The 23,490-nt window shown below is 36.9% G+C and overlaps 1 protein-coding gene across 1 annotated transcript in view; it reads right to left on the bottom strand.

The window, feature by feature from the left end:
* Nucleotides 1–1,008: 1,008 nt before the first annotated feature.
* Nucleotides 1,009–23,490, bottom strand: part of LOC145281526 (transmembrane protein 17B-like) — a 41,282-nt gene continuing 18,800 nt past the window's right edge. The window contains exons 3-4 of the mRNA XM_080132230.1: nt 20,025–20,138; nt 1,009–14,396 (exon numbers count right to left, since the gene is read on the bottom strand). Of these exons, the coding sequence (XP_079988356.1) occupies nt 14,124–14,396; nt 20,025–20,138 (387 nt within the window). The 3' untranslated portion in view covers nt 1,009–14,123. The remainder of the gene's footprint in view (nt 14,397–20,024; nt 20,139–23,490) is intronic.

The following is a 23,490-nucleotide window of genomic DNA, read 5'->3' as shown; positions in this document are numbered from 1 at the left end:
AAAAGAGAGTCGCCAACCTGATAGGTCCTGAACTGTCATCTAGGCTTCAGCCTCTGTCCCATCGACAAGATATTGCATCCCTCTGTCTGTTCTACAAATACTTTAATGGTGGCTGCTCTAACGAACTGCAAGCACTTGTACCTCCTTGATGTGACTACCCCTGACAAACCGACAAGCAACTAAGTCCCACCCTTTTCCAGTAGAGATCCCTAAGTGTAAGAAAGCTTTTTACTCCAATAGTTTCTTTCCTAGAACTGCAAGTCTTTGGAACTCCCTTCCAGGCTGGTTGTTGTTTTTGTTTTGCAGCATATCAATCCTTTTCGGGTAATTTAATGCCGAATCCAAAGACTTTGAAGAAAAATTTTTTTTTAATAGAATATATTTGTTGTTTTCACGTTGGTTTCTATTTAACCCATAGTTGGGACCCTAACAGGTACTACCACTCCGGGTCAGAGTGGATCTGGGAGCAATGGTAATTAAAGGGTGGCTCCACACTCCCCAAAGCCCACAAGCTGGGGCCCTCACCATTGGATATAGTTTAAGGTCATATCCAGAACCGCCATTGAGGGACTTTTACCCTCTGCAGGGGGCAGTGGGCGTATTCTAATGCCCCACCGACAGGGCCCCCTTCCAGGATACTGCTTTCTCAACTGTACTGATATGCAGAAGTTCAAGTAATGTGAACAAACATCTTTCTACTCCTCTCCCTTCATAATGCCCCCGCAAATTGTCCCTGATAGTAGCCCCCTACTTCAAAGTGGCACTTGCCTTGTTTGGGGTGAAGATTGAATGTTAAAAAAAAAAATAAAAGTAGCTGATGTCAAGTCAACCACAGTGGTTCATCTTTGATGTTTTTATTGTCCATGTGCACACCGTGTCATTCACCTGGGGAGGTGGTTACCATTCCTAGGACATTACGTTCCCGAGATGTCTCATGAAAAATTAAGTAACTTTCTTTGGCAAATGATTGTCGTACAGTAAAACACAAATGAAAAACAACAAACTCAGCACAGAACACTGATGTAATCTTACTTTAACATTAAAGCTAAACAAAAAAGTGTGGAAATGTATTGAAGTCATCTTGTAGATATTCCAGCTGAGATCATTCATTGTTTCACAGGCAAGTATTACATCATCAGTATACAGCAACTCTTCTGCACAACCGATTCAAAAATTTTCTGGACAATGCTTGTAAAACACAAATGACAAACTCAGCACAGAACACTGACGTAATCCTACTTTAACATTAAAGCTATCACTAAATGTACCGTTATATATGGCATAATCACGTTAACATGCTGGTTCTCATTAGATCATCAAAGTTAAACAAGGTTAAGTCTGGTCAGTACCAGATGGGTGACCATTTGGGAATACCAAGTGCTGTATGTAGGAGGATGTTAACAACTCTCTGCAAAAACCTTAGCTTAGTCTTTACATGTGGTTAGTTGTGTGTATTTGACTGTTTATGTGCATATATCAGATGTAAACGTGTCTTTAAGACAGGCATTACATATCCATCATATCATTCTTATAACATTTCTCCCCATGCAACACATATCCTCAACCTCAGGTTTCACTTCCATGCATTATCACACTGCACACACATGCCTGATAGCCAGTCATGGTTTTAAATCCATCAATAGAATATTTTGAAAAAGACTGACAAAGATATACATGCACATAAACAGTCCAAGAGCTTAAAGTCCAAAGGCTCATCTCTTTCTGAAACCCATTTTTATTTTTATTGCATTTTCACCTCAAACAAGGCACAGTACCACTTTGATATAGGGGCTACTATCTGGGACATAATTTGCAGGGATACTATGTAGGGAATTGAACTGCAAGATGTCTTGAATTTCTGCATGTCAATACAATCAGGGAAACAGGAACCTGGAAGGGAATTCCAAAATCTTGTAGTCCAAGGAAAGAAACTATTAGAGTAGAAAGCTTTCTGGCATCTGGGGATCTCTACTGCGTATGAGTGGGATTTTGCTGTTTATGGGGGGGAGGGTATTTATGTTGAGGGCGTACAAGGGCTTGCAGTTCAGCGGAGCACCTACCATTAAAATACTTATAAAACAAGCAGAGGGATGCAACATTTCGTCGATGGGACAGAGGTTGAAGCCTAGCTGACATTGCAGGACCTATTAGGTTGGCAACTCTCTTTTGAACCCTGTCCAGGAGTGACAGACTAATAGCAGATGCACCAGCTCAACTACTTTATACATGGATGAATGGTAGCCTTGTAGAGGTACAAGATATTCTCAGACGTGAGTAAAATCTGAATACAGTAAATATTCTGTTGATTATCTGCTGGTTAGGAACAAAGGACAGAAAGCTGTTAAATGATGTGAAAGTAATCATGAAGAAATCGTCACATGGTTTTTTTTTTTTTTAATTCAATTTTCACCCCATACAAGGCACAGTGCCACTTTGAAGCAGGGGGCTACTATCAGGGACTTAATTAGCGGGGTCATTATGAAGGGAGATGAGTAGAAAGATGTTTGTTAACATTACACTTAAACTTCTGCATATCGTTGCAGTTGGGAAAGCAGAATCCCGGAAGGGAGTTCCAAAGACCCGCAGTTCTGGGGAAGAAACTATTGGAGTAAAAGGCTTTCTTGCACCTAGGGATCTCTACTGTAAAGGGATGAGACTTAGTAGCTTGTCGGGTTTGTCGGGGGTAGTTACGTCGGGGAGGTACAAGTGTTTGCAGTTCGTCAGAGCATTCGCCATTAAAGTATTTGTAGAACAGGCAGAGGGATGCAACATCTCGTCGATGGGACAGAGGTTGAAGCCTAGATGACAGTTCAGGACCTATCAGGTTGGCGACTCTTTTGAACCCTGTCGAGGAGCGAGAGACAAGAAGCAGATGCACCAGCCCAGATGTGACAACAGTACTCCATACATGGGCGAATGGTTGCCTTATAGAGGTATAGGATACTGTCAGGCATAAGTAGTTTTCTAGCACGGTAGAGGGAGCCAACCTTCCTTGCAGCAGCCTTGGCAATGCTCTCAATGTATCTATTCCAGTTCATATTCCCTGTAAACGTTAGGCCGAGGAGTTTAAAAGAAGTACATTCAGGTAATGTATTCTTGGCCATTGCTATTGGTGGTCTTGTAGTTATTGAAGGAAACAAGCTTAGTCTTAGCAGCATTGAATTGGTTGGTGAAGATTGTTTGAGCAATGTACAAAAATGCTCATTCATGTCAGAAAAGTACATTTAAACCTGACATTTACCCATGGCAGGTTGAACTGGCTTACTCTAAAGGAAGAAGTATCATGGGAATATTAAATTCACAAACGATCTCCAGTTGCATGTATATCGCAGGAGATGAGAATGTTAGTTTTTTGCAGGAAGTAATAAAAGTAGGTTTACGGTAAAGAAATAAAGATTTAGTAGATATTTTAGTTTTAAAATCGATTTCTTAAAGCTATCCGAGACATGCCAACATATAAATTGAATGTTGAACTATATATGATGATACAGTCATCCAAAGTAGATCCAAAATTCTTTCCAATATATGAAAAGATTGCTGATGTCATTGAAACCAGCATGTGATAAAGTAGAAAACTAGTGTCAGTTATATACGTTAGGGTAATATTGTTGGATGTTGGCAGGCGACCCTGGGAAAAGAAGCATTTGCTTGGTTGCATACACGCAGATTAATTCCATGTGAGGAATGCAGGACTTTCCAACATTTTCCAATAGAATGCATAATTTGACTCATAAATATATGAGAGGATATCAGTCAAAAGAAATATTAAACATTCTAATGGGAAAAGAATGTTTATATAAATCGTTGCAAAGAGAAAGTGGAGCAGTCGGTCAGAGGGAGAGAGCAAGCTTGACACATTTCTTCATCGCGTACATCCTTATATGCCTTCAGTGAAAAACACCAGTAATAACTTTAAATCCAAAGCTGATTGCCAGTGTGAAATAAAAAAAATATAATTTTATAGATCAACTGTGTTGTTTCACTCGCTGTCAAAGAGTTTATATCTTGGACCAGTGACAAAAAGAGATTTAACAATTATATAGACTTGAAAGCACATGTTGAAACAAACAGGCACAGCGAATACATAAGTTAATGAAAATTTGCCTGAGAAAATTTATTGACTCTATAGTAACTCATACTTGATCATCTGGATCTAATTCTGATAAAGTTTGGGTTTTATCTATTTTGAATTCAACATGTTATCTTCATTTTACGAACACTAATGAAAACAAGGAAATCATTTAGATAGGCAAAAGATCAGGTTAATAGTTTTTTTTTATTTTTTTTTTTAAATACACTTCTGATTAAAAATTTAAGACCACTTGAAACTCTTTAAAAAGAAACGCTTTTTTAAGAATAGACTTTAAACTCCTCCCATTTAAGGTTAACAACCTAAAAGGTTATGTGAAAATAAACCACATTCCAAACATTTGATTCCAAAATTTATATTTTTATAAACTGAGGCATTTTACACTTGATCAAAATTATAAGAACAGGGGTATGAATTTGACAAAATTGTATAAAAAATGTATGAAAACCTTCAACAACCAAATTTAATGTGATCTACCTCTACTGGTTTTGATGACTTCAAAAATTCTTTGGGGCATACTAGAAATAAGCATTTCTAGAAAGTTGCGAGAGATGTTGCTCCAGCTTTTAAAGATAGTTTCATGAAGTTGATTTTTTGTTGAATATTGTTTGCCATTTTGCTAAATATTTCTTGTCATACATCTCCAAACATTTTCAATTGAGTTAAAGTCCAGTGAGCATACAGGATGTCCCAAGAGATGAACTCCATTTTCTTGCAGAAAGATAAAGGTTCGTTATGCAGCATGGATTGCAGCACTATCCTGTTGGAATAACCATCCATCTCCATACAAATGATGGCCCTCCGTCATCAACAATGCTTTTTGTAGCATGCTAACATAACCAGCCACTGTCTGACGACCCTGCACCATCTGGAGCTCCATTGTTCCTCTGTAAGAAAAGGCACCTCCACTCCATACTATTAGAGACTCTCCACCACTATGATGTGTGGAGTAAATTTCAGGAGGCATGTTTTCGTTATGCCACTATCGTTGGAAGCCATCAGAACCATTTGATTGAATTTTTTCTCATTAGAAAACAGGACTTTCTTCCATTTTTCAATATCTCATGTTTGATATTCATGATCAAACCTTAAGTGGTTCACCTTGTGACATGGAAGCAAGGGAGGAATTTGTTGATGCTTTTTATTTACCATGCCTACTGGACTGTAATCAGCATCTGTGACTGGCTTAATTTGATGAGAAGAAAGTCTCCTGTTTTTCACAACAATCCATTTTATTCACCTATTTAATGCAGGTGAAATTTTGAGGGGTCTATCAATGGATTTTGTTTTTCCATAATTCTCACTGTTCTTTAGAAAGTTGCAAATCACAGTTTTGCTGCAATTGCCTGCTTTGGCAAATCTTGCTTATGGAAATCTAGAATTTGAGCATGCTCAACTTTGGTAAGTTTGCTTGCTTTTGGCAGTGATTGCTAATCTATAACTGAACTAAAAAACAATTTATACCCCTGGTCTTATAATTTTGATCAAGTGTAAAATGCTTCATTTTATAAAAATGTAAATTTCTGAATTAAATGTTTGAAATGCATCTTTTTTTCCATAACTTTTTAGGTTGTAGTATTGGTAACCTTAAGTGGGAGGAATTTAACATCTATCCTTAAAAAACATTTCTTTTTAAAGATTTTCAAGTTATCTTAAATTTTTTTGTTTAGGTGTGTGTGTATATATCCCAGAACTCAACAATTTGTATTCTTTGAAATCTTCATTCCTATACCAGCATACCATCATGCTACAGACATGTACTCTCTACATTTTTACTTCATTGCCTTTTATACATTCATTGGTATGAGGGAGTTAAGATCTTAACTTGAAAGTCGTTTTATTTTTAAATAAGAAAATTAAATTTCATGAGTATCCGAAGAGAGGCCATCTTGCCTGCCAAATTTGGAAAAAAAGATCTCAAGTGACAAGGGAGATAACTCAACAATTCATACTTAGATATATGTTGTAATGCCTACAAATTCCTATTAATTGCTAAAAAATTATTTTCTCTATAAAAACAAGCTGCACATGCATGTGAGATGACGCCACAAAAATTAGTGAAAAAATGATGAATGTGAGAAGTGTGAAGAGCCAACATCGCCTTCACATTTTCGCCAAGTTTCAGAAAAATCTAATGCATGGGACAAAAGTTATGGAGTAAAAAGTGTCATCTTTTGCAATTTTGGGGCATTTGTGATCCCCTTTAGAGCTCCTGGAAACACCGAATCCCAGTGAAAATGGACAAACAATGCAGTTTCATGCCTTAAGACATGTATATTTGAATTCAGCACCATGGAAAACTACTATATAGATATACATATCAAGTTCTTGAGTAATATGAAAAAAGAGCTCCAAAAAGGCATGTTTTTTAGCACTAAAAGTCCCAGAGGGATGCGAACCAGAATTTTGCTAGGGTCACCCATACTGAATTTATATTAAGAACAATGACCTCCACATTTTGCCGAAGTTTCAGGAAAATCTGATGGATGAATCAAATGCTATGGGACAAAAAGTGTCATTTTGGGGCATTTTTGAGTCCTGGGAATGCCGAATCCCAGTGTAAATAGATAACAGTGCAGTTTCAGGCCTTAACGCATGTATATTTGAGTTGACCACCTTGAAAAACCACTATATAGTCAGACATCAAGTTTTTGTTGAGAAATATGAAAAAAGAGGCATTTTTAGCACTAAAAGTCCCCGGACCACGAACCAGAATTTTGTCAGGGTCACCCATACTGGATTTATGTTAAGAACAATGGGCTCCACCTTTTGGCCAATTTTCAAAAAAATGGATGGGACAAAATGTGTCATTTTGAGGCATTTTTAACCTCTTAAGTCACTGGGAGCGCAACGGGAATTTTTGTAAAAAAATTTTTTTTTTACTGTGCAAATCTATTTAATGAAATACAATTTGTGGCAAAATTTAAGGAAAAACTAGTGGACAGTTATCTGGCAATAGTCCGGACTAATGGATGCCACTGAAAACATAGGTCCCTCCCTCTCCGAAAGCGGGAGACCAATAAAACTAGTTGATTACTTTGTGAATGTGTTTTCATTTTGTCACAGATATGTACACTATACAGATTTTTCTTGTTTTATATTTTTTTTTATTTTATAATATTGTCATGTATTGTCATGTCGCAAATAGTAACATATCCAAAAAATTACGGAAAATGATAAGGTAGAAAATTAATTATTCGTGAAAAACAGTTGAAACCATATGGCTAGATTTTACAAATGTCTTTATTCATGATTAATTCATTTTCAACTTTATCGTTTTCTGTTATTTTTGGATATCTTACTATTTGCAACATGACAATTATGTAGGTATCATTTGAAATTCAATATTTTTTCATTATTTAAACATAGAAAAAATGTACAAAAAATATGATAATGATTTAGTAATTAGGTAAATTTGTTTGTATTTTCGTTGCTTGTTTTAAAAAATAATCACATTTTTGCAAAAAAGAATAGAAAAAAACGATTACTTTTTGGTTTAACTAAACTATAACTTGCCACTAGTCACAAACTGGTTTTTGATTGATTACAGCATCAACATTTCATCAGATGTGCTATTCGGCCATCTGCATGTATATGCTTCATTTGTGTACAATGATTTCCCCAAATGTAAATATAATGTAAGTTGATGTTTCTTACATAAAGATCACCAGTTGTTTTTTTGTTGTTTTTTTTTTTGCAACAACTTTTGACTAGCACAACAAACAGGTGATCATGGACAGTGCAATAAACATTCAGTTGAACGTTCACACGTGAAGATGCAGTGAGGGGATAGAAGGTGGATGTTAAGAAATGCTGTTTCAAACCCAAGCATGTAAGACTAACAAAAATGCCATTTAAAATCCGAGTACACCACATGAATGAAAATTTCAAACCTAAGCATGTAAGACTAACAAAAATGCCATTTAAAATCCGAGTACACCACATGAATGAAAATTTCAAACCTAAGCATGTAAGACTAACAAAAATGCCATTTAAAATCCGAGTACACCACATGAATGAAAATTTCAAACCTAAGCACACCACCAGGTCAATGAAAATATTATTTCAAACCTAAGCACGAAGAAAATATTTCAAATCCAAGTCTGACAGACTGACCAAATAACTGATGCCATTTTCTCTTCTCTGCAACGTCTTTCCCACAGAAGAGACATTGTGAGCTTGTCTCTGCTCTATTGTTATTTTCATGACAGGTGCTCATCTGAGTTTCACTTTATGGTTCTTCCTTGCTAAACTTTTACATTAAAAAAATACTCGACTACCTACAACCACTATTAACAATTTCCCCTACTCTATGTGTGCCTAAATCTAAACTCTACATCTATGAACAAAGCTTCTTTCTAAGAACTGCCCGCCTGTGAAACACTGTTCCACTGGCCTGCTTCCTGGCTGACTACAATATGGTAACCTTTAAGTCCAATGTAAACAAAAAAAAAATAAATTATCACATACGCATGTGCACCCACGATAAATAGATAGAAAGACCGGGTTAGGAAGGAAGCACCTTCCATCTAAAACATGGTTACGCATGCTTGTAGGCAAGTCAAGAACTGAAGATGTCCAAAGCAAGCTAAGTGTACCTAACCCATCCTTATCCTAACAAAATGCCAACTGTTTTTTTTTTTTTACTTTCTTGCCAACTGTTTTTTTTCACTTTTCTCTGTTAAATTTACCTTATTTTTTAATTTTTAATGTATTTTAATTATATACATATATATTGTCTTTATCTCTTTGAGTTCCTTGCGAGCCCTCTTCTGTAGTTCTTAAAATTTGACTGGAAATATTGGAAAGCATAAGCAATAGAGATTTCTTAACAGAAGCGAGGATTTATTTTTTTCCAATGTAGAAGTCGGAAAAACTTTATTTATGTGATATACTTAATATCTGCAATTACCATATGCTCGCTTAAAGTGGCCTCCATGATATCCATACCAGGTGCTTGTGCATTTACTGCTCCGTGCTGTTTTTTTTAAGCATATTTCCAAGTTTATTTAAATTTTTATGATATGTTCTTTTATTGAATTTTAAGGCTAAGTGTGGAGTAGGTGCAGAGCACCCTCACCTCCCCGTGTTGAGTGGCTTTTTGAATAGTAACGTTGTTTATGTCTGGATCACTCTCTGCACTAGTATCCTAAACCAAACCATGGAATATAGCTTATATTTAACTTTCACTATATTTGTGACTGAAATATACAGTTATCTTAGCTGTGTTACTAGGGCTATTTTCTAAATAGATACAATGCTTTAAGCCTGACCTAAATGACTGCCTATAAATACGGAATACGAATCACCATGAACCAATTGTTTCTCTTATAACTGAAAAAACACCTGACAGCTAGCAAATAAATTCCAATATACATTTTACCTCCAAGGCGACTGCGTCTGTGTAACTTGCATGTTTAAAAAAAAAAAAAAAAAATTCCCCCCTCCCAAACCAAACCTTACTTGAAACTCTACATCCTAATGGAAATCTACCGTCTCTTGAAAGCTAACAATCTGCTCTAACCCCCCCCCCCCAAGCTGCCACTAAACTCCTACATTGCACATGCCTTTGTAGTGGAATTTAACTTCCAGCCCTTAACCTTCACATGCTAACTGCTTAATAGTCATCACTAAACATCTATACATTTCTACCTCTAAGACATGCATTATAGTTCATTCCTATCCAGTTAGGTACTTAACAGCCAAAGTATGTACTCAGAAGCAAAACGACCTGCATTAAACCAGCCCATATATCTATTTACCTAATTACACATGACGCAAAACTTACCTACTGTTTTATCCGTGCTGTATTACACTTACATCTTAACCCTCCTGTCATCTAAAATATACAGAGATTAGGCACAACTCTTAGTTCAATACCTACTCATACTGTAACGCTACCTTATACCTAAGCTAACATATAAATAAAATAAAGGAAAAGCCTCAAACCACATTAACTCCTAACAAGCCTGCTTACAAACTTAGTTGCCTACACTGCATGACCTTTACTCACCTCTTTTATCCAGTAACAATGAAATAGCAATGTCCCTTAATCACTTTGTTTGAGGAGTGTAACTATTCAGCAGATATTTAACCTCTACAAACTAACCCAGTAACACTAACTAACCATGCAAGGTCACAGAAATACCTGGATTAGGACCCAGGCGCGGAGCCAACCCTCTCAGTGTTGACGGACCCAGTAGATCTTCCCAGATCATCCGTCTAGGAGAAGGAAAACTCTGAAACTAAACCAAAGGGGAGGGAGGCCTCTTCAGTCTTGGATGACAACCTTCCTAGAGCTGGTGACTCAAAAAAATTACCGGTTTGTAAACCTAAACTGCTTAAGGAGTAGATCGGCTCTGTCTATCGCCCGGCTTCCATACTCCTTCTTTGCCTATTAGTCAGGCGCAGAGACGATATTACAGTGATTCGACAGAAACACATAGTGGTAGATCTTGTTTCTTGTTTAGGGCAATAAACGCCATTTTCTCCACTCCCGACACATCCCACCCCATCCCTCAAAACTGGGCACTTGGGAGTGCTTGAGTACTACATATGTCTGTGCAATTAGATTGGGTTGACCTTCTTCTGATGGGTTGAGGGTACCGGATTGACAGTTCCTGGCTGCTGTTTCCGACTGGTAGTACAGTGGCCCTAACTCTTTGGTAGCACTTAGAGTGGCTGCTCCATCAACAGTTGTATAATATCGGGATGTTTGTAGTGTCATGTCGTGCATGGAAAGGGACCCTGCACTTATCCCCGATGGGCTTTCCTGATGCCACAATCCTAGAAAAAAAGAAAGGTCAGCTGATGGTCTACTTGTGTTGCATGTGTGATACTCTGCATAACCTCTTGTTCAGCTCCTCCTTACCTAACTGAAACTCTTTAAAAAATATGATGAGAGTACAATCTAAAAATAAGCTTAAACCAGGCTTAGGGGCAAACAAAACCAACTTGCCTCCTCCCTTGAGGCTTGTATTCACGAACATCCGTGGTCTTAGAACTAATTTAGCTGATGTAGAAGCATTTCTCCTAACAAATATATCGGATATCTTAGTACTAAGTGAGACTAACCTACACTCCTCCATCCCCTCTAACTACTTTAACATGACTGGATATCTCCCACTCTGCCGTAAGGACTCTGACAGACATATGCACGGACTTTGAGTTTATATTCCCTTGGCTTGAACAAACCTAGAATCTGACGATCAAGCGTTTATGTGCTTTCGACTTAACATGCAACACAACATTAGCTACTTTTATTTTCTCTACCACTCTCCCTCGACCCAGGACTGCACCATAATAAACAGCATAGACACAGCACTCTCCCTCGACACTAGCTTACAAGTACTTTAATGTCAGCCACAAAAACTGGTTGGGATTCTCTACTTACACAGACACAGCGGGCAGCACAACACATAGCTTCTCTATATCTCACTCCCTATCACAAATGGTTACATTCTCAACCTGTTTCCCTGATCAGCAAGAACAATACGCATCAATTCTAGATCTGTTTTTGACCAAAGTTCCCGAGGATTGTATAACGAATGCCAACAGCCCACTTGGGAACGCTGATCATGCAGTGACAATGGTTGAAATCCCCCTAAACTCTAGAGCCAAAACTGAAGAGCCAGTGCTCAAAACAACGAGATATTATGAAAAGGTTGACTGGGAAATTTTATAGCCAGCCCCACTCTCCTCAATGGTTTCCTTCAACTTGCGCAACTGCCATTGCTCAAAAGCAGCATGCATACTGCAGATTTAACCGACATAAGTCCAGTTCAAACAGACAGAAGTACATAGAAGCTAGAAGTATGTTAAGAAAGAAATAGCGACAGCTAAAAGAGAATTTACTGAAACCACTAAAAAACACATCGAAGCACAGAAGTTAGGAACTCGTGATTTCTGGAAAATCTACAACAGCATAGTAAATAATGGGCAATCAACAATTCCCCACTAACCAACAATCACGAGGTTGTTTGCTCAGCAACCGAAAAGGCTAACATGCTTGCCAGTCGGTTTGCCTCAAACTCCACACTGTACCCTCTCAACCACCTCCTGGCTGACTTTCCTATGCGGACAGACGCCACGCTAGACGATCTGAAAATCACCCCTGCTCAGGTGCATGCTATCATAAAAAACCTTGACACTTCAAAAGCACGTGGACCCGATCTCATCCCAGCTGTGCTATTAAAAAAGTGCTCAGTCAAAGTAGCTCCAGTTCTCCCCAAATTCTACAACAAATGCCCTAATGAATCTTGCTTTCCGGGCTTTTGGAAAACTGCTTCTGTGGTATCAGTATTCAAGAATTCTGGTGAAAGAACAGACCCATTAAATTATTGCCCTATTAGCCTCCTCCCACTTTTCGCCAAAATATTTGAAACCTTAATTAACCATGCTCTAGTCCATCACCTTACAGATGCTAAACTTCTGACTGACCAACAATATGGATTTAGACAAGCCCGTTCCACAGCAGATCCTCACTGTAATCTCTGAACATATATACCACTCACTGGACAAAGCCGGGAAGGGCAGAGTGGTAGCTCTAGATATATCTAAGGCTTTTGACAGGGTATGGCATGAGGGTCTCCTCGGGAAAATTAGATCATACGGTATCACTGGTAGAATACTAAACATAATTAAATCCTTCTTAGATAAGAGAAAAATCCAGGTTGTCCTCGACGGTCGTACATCTAAACAATATGATATAAATGCGGGAGTGCCCCAAGGGTCTATCCTTGGACCTCTGTTGTTCCTAATATTCATAAATGACCTCTCTGACAAAATTGCCTCTGAGATGGGTATATATGCTGATGACACCACGCTCTATAACAGACACGACAGGAAAACAAATGAACACATATCTAAAGAAATGGCAGAAACACTAGAGGATGACCTCCAATCTGTAGTGGAATGGGGACAAAAATGAATGTTCACATTCAATGCCGCCAAGACTAAACTAGTTTCCTTCAATAATTACAAGAAACCTTCTCTACCACCAATAGCAATGGCCAACGACACTTTATCTGAAAGTACATCTTTCAAACTCTTTGGCCTAACGTTCACAGGAAACATGAGTCGGAACAATTACATTGAAAGCATTAGCAAGGCCACTGCAAAGAAGGTAGGCTCTCTCTACTGTGCTAGAAAATTACTAACACCCGAAAGTATCCTGTACCTCTATAAGGCCACCATTCGCCCATGTATGGAGTATTGCTGTCACATTTGGGCTGGTGCATCTGCTACTAGTCTCTCACTACTAGACAAGGTTAAAAAGAGAGTCGCCAATCTGATAGGCCCTGAACTGGCATCTAAGCTTCAGCCTCTGTCCCATCGACAAAATGTTGCATCCCTCTGCCTGTTCTACAAGTATTTTAATGGAGAATGCTCTGACGAACTGCACGCACTTGTGCCCCCACGACGTAAACACCCTTGACAAACCCGACAGGCAGCTAAATCTCACCCCCACACAGTAGAGATGTAAAAGATCTTTCTACTCTAGTAGTTCCTTCCCCAGAACCGCTAGACTTTGGAGTTCCATTGCAGGTCCCTGCTTCCCCAACTGTACTGACGTGCAGAAGTTCAAGTGTAACGTGAACAGACATCTTGCTGCCCAAAGGCTCACATAGTACCCCAGTAGATGTTACCCCTGATAGTAGCCCCAAAGTGGCAATGTGCCTTGTTTGGGGTGAAAATGTAATAATAAAAAAAAATTCTTGTTGAGTTATCCCCTTAAATAATCCAAATTCTACCCAATCTACGCCATTAACAATTATGACACTACTACTTTACGTTCATTAACCCTTATCCTTGAATGGCTTTCGAGACTTGATAAGTAGTGATTTACTTGTTTAAAAACAAAGCCATTATTGATGCTTTGAGCCATTTGAGATGAGATTTATCCATTCAATCTGCGATTTTGGGATTGAAAATGTTTCAAGTGGAAATGTGACTGGCCACCAAATTGTCCAACAAACCAATATGCATAGAAATGCAAGAATTGATCTAAACGGAACAAAAATATGCTGCAAGTCTAACGAGTTGAAGTGTGATTGTAGTCTGGGTGAGTATTGATTTGTTCTAGGTCAGTGAATTGTCGTAAATGGAAACGTGTCATTTGATAGTCAACCATCGTCCGGATGGCAAAGTAACCGCATATCATTTCAAACCACACAAATAAGGCCATCACGATGTGTATGGCTCGCTCTAGCGGGTAAATATTTTGGGCTTCGTTAAACAGCAATAGCATAATAAGCGGACACTGAACGAGAAGAGTGAGCAGCCAAGAACCAGCGAGTTCAGGCACCTGCAAAGAAGAAAAAGAATTCAGAACTTTCATTAAAATTAGTGAATTGAAAAATTGAATTTTTAATTTTTCCTAGAAAAACTTTTTGCTATTAACATTATCTCTTAAATGACTTTATTTTTCTCAGATGATGAAAACCTGAAATTTGTGAAATTTGCATCAGAGCTTTTTTTTTTTTTTTTTTTTTTTTTTACACAGTGATCACCACTTATCAAGGCCCGGAAGCCACTCAGGGATGAGGGTTATTGCAAGTGCATTATGTTAATGTGGAGATTTGATGAAGTGTTTACTTAGGGGAGGCGGTTCATTAGGGATTTGTTAACGTTGGACTTGAAGACATTCAAGTTGTAGTCCGTTGGGAAGCAGGCAGACGGAACAGAGGTCCACAGGCGTGCAGTTCTAAGAAAGAAGCTTTGTTCATGGAATCCACGTTTTGATATTTTTTTTTGAGTTCGACAGAAAGATTCCCGAAATTTGACAAGACACTCAAAGATTGAAGGGTATATTGACCGAAATGTGAAAATCACACTTCAAGGCGAGAACAGTCGTCTGAAGAATCCCAATATGAATTTCATCCCCTGTTTAAAAATTATTACATTTATTCCAAACAAAACGTCTCTCACAAATATATATTCCCATACATAAGGTAGCAAACATTTCCACTCTCTATCCACTAAGTCCTTCCACTTCACTAAAAAATCCTCTAGATAATCACTCATTACAAATCTTTTTAAGTTTAACTTTTTTGTCAGATTAGTGTAAGCTAACGCAAAACCATGGAGGATGTATTATTGATATCTGATCAGTCATGTATCAAAAAAGTTTCTCTCAGTTTGCTTATTTCGTCACTTAAATTCTTTTCGTATCTGTTTATGTATGTTGTGACTCGCATATTTATATCCGGATTTTACAATTAATAGCATTGGTTTAATTTTTGTTTCACATTTGTAACAATCTGACACTGGGTTGCTGACTTCAAGCCATCTATCCATAAGAGGAGGAAGAACACAAGTAGTTGTTCAGACAATCTCAAAGAGATATCCTTCCCATGGAGATAACATTTCACATTCAACATGTATTAGTATTTAATCATAATGATTAAATAAAAGCACACTCATTTTAAGCAGTTTGTAGATGCAGACACAATGTTAAGAAACATAATAATACTAAAAGATCTTCTGGTTATAGTCAGCTATCCTAACTTCTGGCGTGGCTGTTACTGGAAGCGGTGACAATGCAAATGAGTTTATTTTTTCTCTCATGCTTATATTTCATTTGTACATGTACGCTTTTTTTATTACGTTTTTCTAAGCGTTCTTTTTTTTTTTTTTTATATTTAATGTAAATATTATGCTTCTAAGAACTTACAATTGGCTGATGGATTTAATTAAAACTTAATCATAAAAGTTAGAAATTATACCCCTAGGATTCCCTGATAATTAAATTATCTTTATAATTCATGTAAACTTACTTCCAACTAGATCCAAAAATTCAAAACCTTATAGAGTGCAGAGCTACCCACTTTTTTCCTGCCAAAACATGGCAACTTTTACACCTGATGATAGTCAGAGTTTGCATTGACCAAAACGTTGTACAGATAACACTCAAGATGAAAACAACTGTCCAATTTATCAAAACAATACAAACATTCATACCTCCTCTCAAAAATTCAGAACTGAAAAGAGACTAGATTGGAAGACACAGGTATAAATACAAACACAGGTAGGAATATATCGATATAAATGTATGTATATAAAGTTATATTTTTTTAAGTTGAACCAAAATAGCATTTAAGTGGACTTCAAGTCAATTTTCATTTCTTATTGTTATAACATGTTATTAGAAGTATAATAATGTAATTAGCTACAATTTATTTGAAAAATTATTTAGTCCAGTTTAGACACCTTCTAATATAAAACATTTTTAAATAACCACTTAAAAATAAAATTTAGCCAGAAGGAACTCATTTTTAAATTGAAGAATATAATGGTTGTTTACCTTAGTTTTCAATTTTTACTTGTTTACACATTTTTAAACCTAAAATGATTTCACTGTCTTAATGGTAGATACATCTAGTGTTTTTTTTTTGTTTTGTTTTTTTGATTTTTGTATATTTTTTAAATTAAAAAAATTTTTTTATTGCATTTTCGCCCCAGGGAGCTACTATCAGGGGCATTAGTTGCAGCGATACTTCTACGGAGTTGATCAGCAAGATGTCTGGTGTTTTATTTATATATTCTTTGAATTTATACTAGCAGGCAGCCCAGTGTTGCCTGGTCGAAAAATATGCTTAATTATATTTTAATTTATGCAGATTTCGTATTTATTATTATAGAGCCATTTCTCTATCAATTATCATATACCTAATACATAGTAGTGATCCCCCCCCCCAAAAAAAAGTGGCTTGTGTGCTATCAGTTAGAATCAAAACCAAAACATATAGCTTTCTTACTTATCCCTTAGCATATGATCTACATCCATACATATACAAAAACTGCAAAAAATAACATTGTTTAACCTATAACTTTTATCAACACGTGCGCAGAAAAAAAAAAAACGTGTAGCTGACTTACGTCAGTTGACGGTCAATATTATTTTTTCTATTTTGACCCCTTAGCAGCTATTTTCTTGGCTAAAACACAAATCGAAAGTGTCCTATAGGCTCAAATACCTTATATACCAAATTTCAACTCTGTAGAAAAAATATTCAGATAGGAGTTTGGTAGACTTTTTGCACATACACCAATAAAGTTGTATAAATAAATAAATAAATATATATATATATATATATATATATATATGAGTCAGTAAAGAGAGAAAATGAATGTATAAAAACTATATAGTAATATATATGTAGATTTATTCATTGAAAATAATCAATAAAGTTTCAATATCTATTTCCCCTCCCCTAACTGAAACAGAACTAAACTTTAACATCTATCACTTCCCCTCCCTACTGACCTCTAGCACATTCTCTTAAACTCACCCCATCCCAGCACTTTTGGCCTACTTCCTCTTACATTTTGGCTTTTTGACTTTTCTAATTCTCTCTGTGAAGATACGATCTCATTTTTCACTGGATATCTCGACTTATCTACAACAAAGATTTATCTCTGCAAATGACTATTTCTTCATTTGTCTTGCTTTTTGTATATGCAAAAGACACTCAGAAAATACCTGCACCATCTATTAAGGATAGATGATGCATGGTGCAGGTATTTTCAAATCGGGAATGACAAATGCGTATATATTAAAACGTAACTTGGAATTTATGGACACTTCTGGGCTTTTGACCTCCTTTTAAAAAAAAAAAAGTTAAATTTCTTCCTTCTATATTTTTATCCAAAAGTTGAATACCCCCCCCCAAAAAAAAAAAATCTGCAGACTTTGTACAACCAACAGTAACACACTTCTTTGAATCACTATCTAAACTGTACAAAGACAATTTCCTCACAAATTAACCTATATATATATTTATTTATCTGTTTTGGCTTTTCATAAAAAATATTTCATCACTGGCTTTGCATCCAATAAGGACCTGTTTAAAGGCTTGGCATTTACACTCCCACATCTTGCCTTAGAGAACTGTCTCCAACTAGATAATTTCTCATTGAACATTTATTTTTTTTAATTTCTCCATCTCGATTTCTTAATTTATTTTTACTTCTTTCCTTCTGTCTCTTAACTTGTTACATCCTAATTATTTTTTTTATTTTTTTATCCACTTTACACCCCTATCTTTTACTTTTTATTTTTATTACCCTATAACCACGTATCCCATAGAACTATTATTATATAATTATATCTTTTCAACTATCCACCCCATAACACTTCGTAATTTATCCCCTTAATATACCATCTATATCCTCTATCTTAATAAATAAAAATCTTAGTACACTGCACTCCATATAATTCATTCCTTCACTTTCATTCTCATAATATTAGGCCTAATAACATATCTCTTCTAAGTGATGTTGTGAAAATACTGATTTAGCATAAACCTCATATCTCATGTAAAAACCTTCCCACAGCAACAGCACATCTACACATACAGTTAAATAAGAAACCTCTTTCAACTTACCCTATATTCTCCCCGAGAATTTTAACACATGCTGTCTGCATACGTTAAACCCACTATGATAGACATGCTATATATACACACTTGCATCTGCTACTAGTCCCTTGTTCCTAGACAAGGTCCAAAAGAGAGTTGCCAACCTGATAGATCCTGAACTGTCATCTAAGCTTCAGCCTCTGTCCCACCAATGAAATGTTGCATCTCTCTGTCTGTTCTACAAGTATTTTATTGGTGAATGCTCTAACTGCAAGCACTTGTGCCCCCACAACGTAAATACCTCCGACAAACCCGACAAGCAGCTAAATCCCACCCTTACACAGTAGAAATCCCTAGATGTAAGAGAGCTTTCTACTCCAGTAGTTTCTTCTCCAGAACTGCTAGACTTTGGAATTCCTTTCCGGGTCCCTGCTTCCCCAACTGTACTGACATGCAGAAGTTCAAGTGTAACGTGAACTGACATCTTGCTGCCCAACTCCCTACATAGTACCCCAGTAGCTTATGTCTCTGACAGTAGCCCCCTACACCAAATGATGTAGGTTATTTGGACATGGATCAAGCTTTTTAATTTGATTTGAGCCCAAAACAAATGTTAAGGGGTCAAAGTTTTAAAAAATTTGATCTCTGTGGTCTCTACTCAGCCAATTTTTGGTGTAAACATTTTAAATTTTGCATAAAGTGTATTCAGACATACAGCAAGCTTTTAAATCAGTTTTTGGGCAAACATTTGGCTGCCAGGAGATCAAAGTTGAAAGAGTTGACCTTTGCAGACTCTATCAAACTCCTCCTCCAATTTTGGGTTCAAACACTTCAAATTTTAGATGTAGGTTACCTGGACATGAGTCAAACTTTTTAATATATCTATACAAATATGCACATAAAGTTATGAATAGTACATAGAGCCCAAGCAAAGCCTGCTAGTATGTAAATAAAATATTTCCATGTGTTGGAACTTTTTCATCTTAAATTCTATGCAATTATGCAGAATGTATGCATGAATATAATTCAGTATAATAGTGAATCATCTAAGAAACTACACAAAATGAATAAGAAATTAATTAACACTCGTTTTTTAAAGGAATATGCAAATTAGTTAACTATCATGTAGTCACTCGCATATCCATGACTGAGTATATTAAAAAGTTTGTTTTAATAATTTTGAAGGAGAAAAAGTAGGCTTTTAATATCAATGTCAGAGCAAGAAAAAAAAAAACTCAACTTTATAAGTATGTAGATTATTACTTATTTAATGGTTTATTATAGGAGTAATAGATAATTATGGGGTTTATTTTGGATGTGTTGTTATTTAATTAAAAAAAAAGAAAAAAAGAAAAGAGAAATAACTAATAAAAAGGGTAGATATTTTTTTAAAATAAAATGTTCTGATGCCAAACTCCCAACCCAGGTTGCTCCCATTTAAATCTGGTCCCTACCATATTAACCTCTCACACTTAAGTGGCAATATGCTTTGTTTGGGGTAAATAAAAACATGCATCACTATGCTTAACAAACATGGGATTTATGTGAAGAAAAGATGAATGTGTTTATCTTACCCTTTCCATGAGGTTGCCGACATAACCCAAGTAGAGTCGGATGATCTCGATGATGGAGAACATGACATACGCAGCCACCAGAATTATTTTGTACAGGATGAGCAAAGAGGAAAACTGAAGAAATAAAAAAAAAAAGAAAACAAGAGAAATAATCATTTTTCGATAAAAAGAAACAAAATATTTATGTTTGAATTTTTTTGGAGGGCAATTCTACTTAAAAGTGATATTTTTTGCCTACGCTTCAACCAATGTGTTCTTCAACCTTTTTCATGCAAAGGTGACGTTTTTCTAACAACAGCACAAAAACTTTGTTCATGTGCCTAACCATCAACTGGAATTTCCATGAACAGAGTGTCTTTCCATTAATCTTATCTGTGTAACATATTGCTACAAAATGGTCATCTTCAAATCTGATGTCAATAAACATTTGTTATAAACTTAATTTATAATTTTCAGATGGGGTCAAAAAGATTACATTGCTCAGAGTTTGAAAGACAGTGGATAAAAGTGGCAAGCTTGTGTGTGAGAATGGGAGTCAAGTACGAATATGAGTTTCCTCCCCAAACATGGCACGTGCAGTTCCAGGTCCTGTCAGACCCCAGTCTTTTGGTTAAGTTTTTAAGTTTCTAGCATTTTAGCTAGTTGGGTGAGTTTCCCTCTCCCTGACAATAGAAAGCCTCCAAAATACCCACTCCCCTTTTTTATTTCTTTTTGTCTTTGACCTCTCACCCCAATTTGCACTCCTTCTGGAAGGACTCCACCCACTCTTCACCTTCCCGTTTTCTTCCCACACTTAGATCCCACTTCTACTTAAAGATTGACTTGTTTGTTTTTGGCAAACCAGAAAGCACTGGATGATCTATTATTTAGAAAGGATTGGGGGTGGGGGCGGGGGCTTACTAATTTTTGTTGTTTTTTGTTTATTCCCCATTCCCTCAAGAATGAAATGTCATTTCTGTACATATTTATGTTTAAAATGAAACTTTTCATATGAACCTTAAGTAGGACATCTCCTGGAATGAATATGGTATTGTGGTGACTGAGATGATTCTAGTTAAGAATAAGACAACTTAAAAAATTTGTGACCAAGGATGACCAACAACATCCATCATCCCCACACATTTGTACCTAATTTGTTTATTATGTGATATTTTTATATTTTGTGCAAATAAATATTTCAAAGTGTAATATCTGTCTGTCATCAGTCAATGAAATAGAATTCCTTTTAGACAGAGGAAATTTTTTTCGTTATTTTCCATCCAGAGTGCCTTTTTATTAGAGGTGGGGGGGGGGCTCCACATTAACAACCAACCTTGCATCCAACTTTGCATTTGTGGTGAGGCAAGTAAAACAAAGACCTCCCATCTGAAGAATACATTATGATGGGACTGTTTTCCTGCAGACTACAGCATGGTTGTCATCAAATTCAATGTCAACAATATCATATTTGTAATAAACGGTCTGCATAAGTAATCCAATTTTGTTCATTTCAGCAGTTTCAATCCTCTCATAACATTCTTCATTCGACTGACAATCTATCAATCACATTAACCCTTAACCTCAAGAGCCTTTCGGCCTTGATAAGTAATGATCCATTAATAATGAAAAAAAAATGTTGATTATAACAAGACAAAATATGAGCACAAAACAATGCTTCATCAGTGTCTGCAGAAATAAGAGTGTAGCGTGCATCAGAACAGTTCTACTTCTAATAATAAGCATTGCAATCAAACTGATTAATAATAGATTAAGCATGTAAACAAATAGTAAATATAAAAATGGAAACATAGAACAAATTAATCAGGTGTTTACCTGTGGGAGAATGTGCTTGGATTGGTGTAGATGAAGGTTGCAAAACTGACTTGTAATTCATCAGTAAAGAAATGGGATGATTTTTTTTTTGTCTGATGAGTGACACCATCTTGTTTTGTCGTTTCTGAACTTTTTGAGATGAGAATTGGTTATTCATATCATTTGGATTCATCAGACTACTGTTCTCATCTTGAGTGTGATTTTTGCAATGTTATAGTCGATGTAACCTCCGACCTTCAGGTGTATCTTGTTGAACTTGGGAATTTGAATAGAATTTCGAGCGGAACCTTTTATTTATTTCACGGGGGTAGCATGCTCTTAGTCCATCAGCCATGACTGGATAGAGGTCCTAAGTAATTCGCAATTGTATTTTTAGTTGCCCACACTGAAGATTAAACCTTTAACCTTTAGGAGAATATTGCGAAAGGACTCAAGGCACAGTGGTTAGAGTACTTGGAAAAATCAATTGTAGACAAAGACAAAGGATAGAGGGTTGACATCAGTTAAACTGCGCGCCATGTTAGCAGTCAGCTACGCGAAGGTATTCTCAGGGACAAGTTGTATATATAGAGGGAGAAACAGTGAGAATGTCAATCCAGTTCATGGAGAGAGAAAGCGTATAAAGTGTATGTACAGTCTGTTAGCTTTTTGTCCCACATAGTAGAAGTGGCGTGAGGTACACGCGTGCGCCTGCCGAAAAGGCACGTTGTCGGTCCGTAGACCGCCCAGCTCGGAAGCTGGTCCGAAAAAGGGAGAAGCTGCTTATTGCTCTTGCTTTTATAGGTGTTTCCGGTGGTCTTTTGCGCATGTGTGAATTTCCTTTGAAAGGGGAAGTGACATTGCCCATCTGTGCGTACGTTAGCGTGTGTGTGTATACACGTGAATGTGAATGTATGTACGCGAACGTGAATATATGAACGTGTGTGGACGTGCGCGCATATGTTTGTGTGTGCATATGTATATGACAAGTAATATAGCTTGAGCTGTGAACGCGTGTTTTTGTGTGAAACTAAAAAAGGCTCGGGCACACTCAAGATGAGAACACATACTAAAATCTTTCGTTAACATCTATGCTGATGACACGACCATCTATGGCAACACATCAAAGGCCATAAATGATGATGTTCTCTCTGATTCTCTCTCCTCTGATCTTGAGCGCGTGGTACAGTGGGGAAAGAGGTGGCTGGTTACTTTTAATGCATCTAAGACCAAGCTCCTATCTCTACATCATAAACGCTCTGATCCCCATCTGGCATCAATTGAAATGGATGGCTCTCGTCTAAGGGAGGCCCCAGGATTTGATAAGCTCCTGGGTTTGACCTTTACACCTGATCTTAAATGGAACACATACATCAAGTCTGTGGCCAAGGTCGCTGGGAAAATGGTGGGATCCTTCTACCGCTCCAGAAGATATCTCACTAATGATGCAATTCTCTATCTATATAAGAGCCAAGTACGTCCAAAGATGGAGTACTGCTGCCACATCTGGGCGGGGGCTGCAAAAAACAGCCTATCCTGCCTTGACGGAGTACAAAATAGACTCCGTGGCTTGGTGGGGGATGCCCTTTTCTCTACCCTGCAACCTCTTTCCCACAGAAGAGACGTAGCGAGCCTGTCATTGTTCTATCGTTACTTCCATGGCAGGTGCTCGTCT

The sequence above is a fragment of the Euprymna scolopes genome, chromosome 1 (assembly GCF_053919585.1).
Source record: "Euprymna scolopes isolate OS-2025 chromosome 1, ASM5391958v1, whole genome shotgun sequence".
NCBI lineage: Eukaryota > Metazoa > Mollusca > Cephalopoda > Sepiida > Sepiolidae > Euprymna > Euprymna scolopes.
Note: the sequence above shows the minus strand (reverse complement) of the source record. Positions and strands in the feature narration are given on the sequence as shown.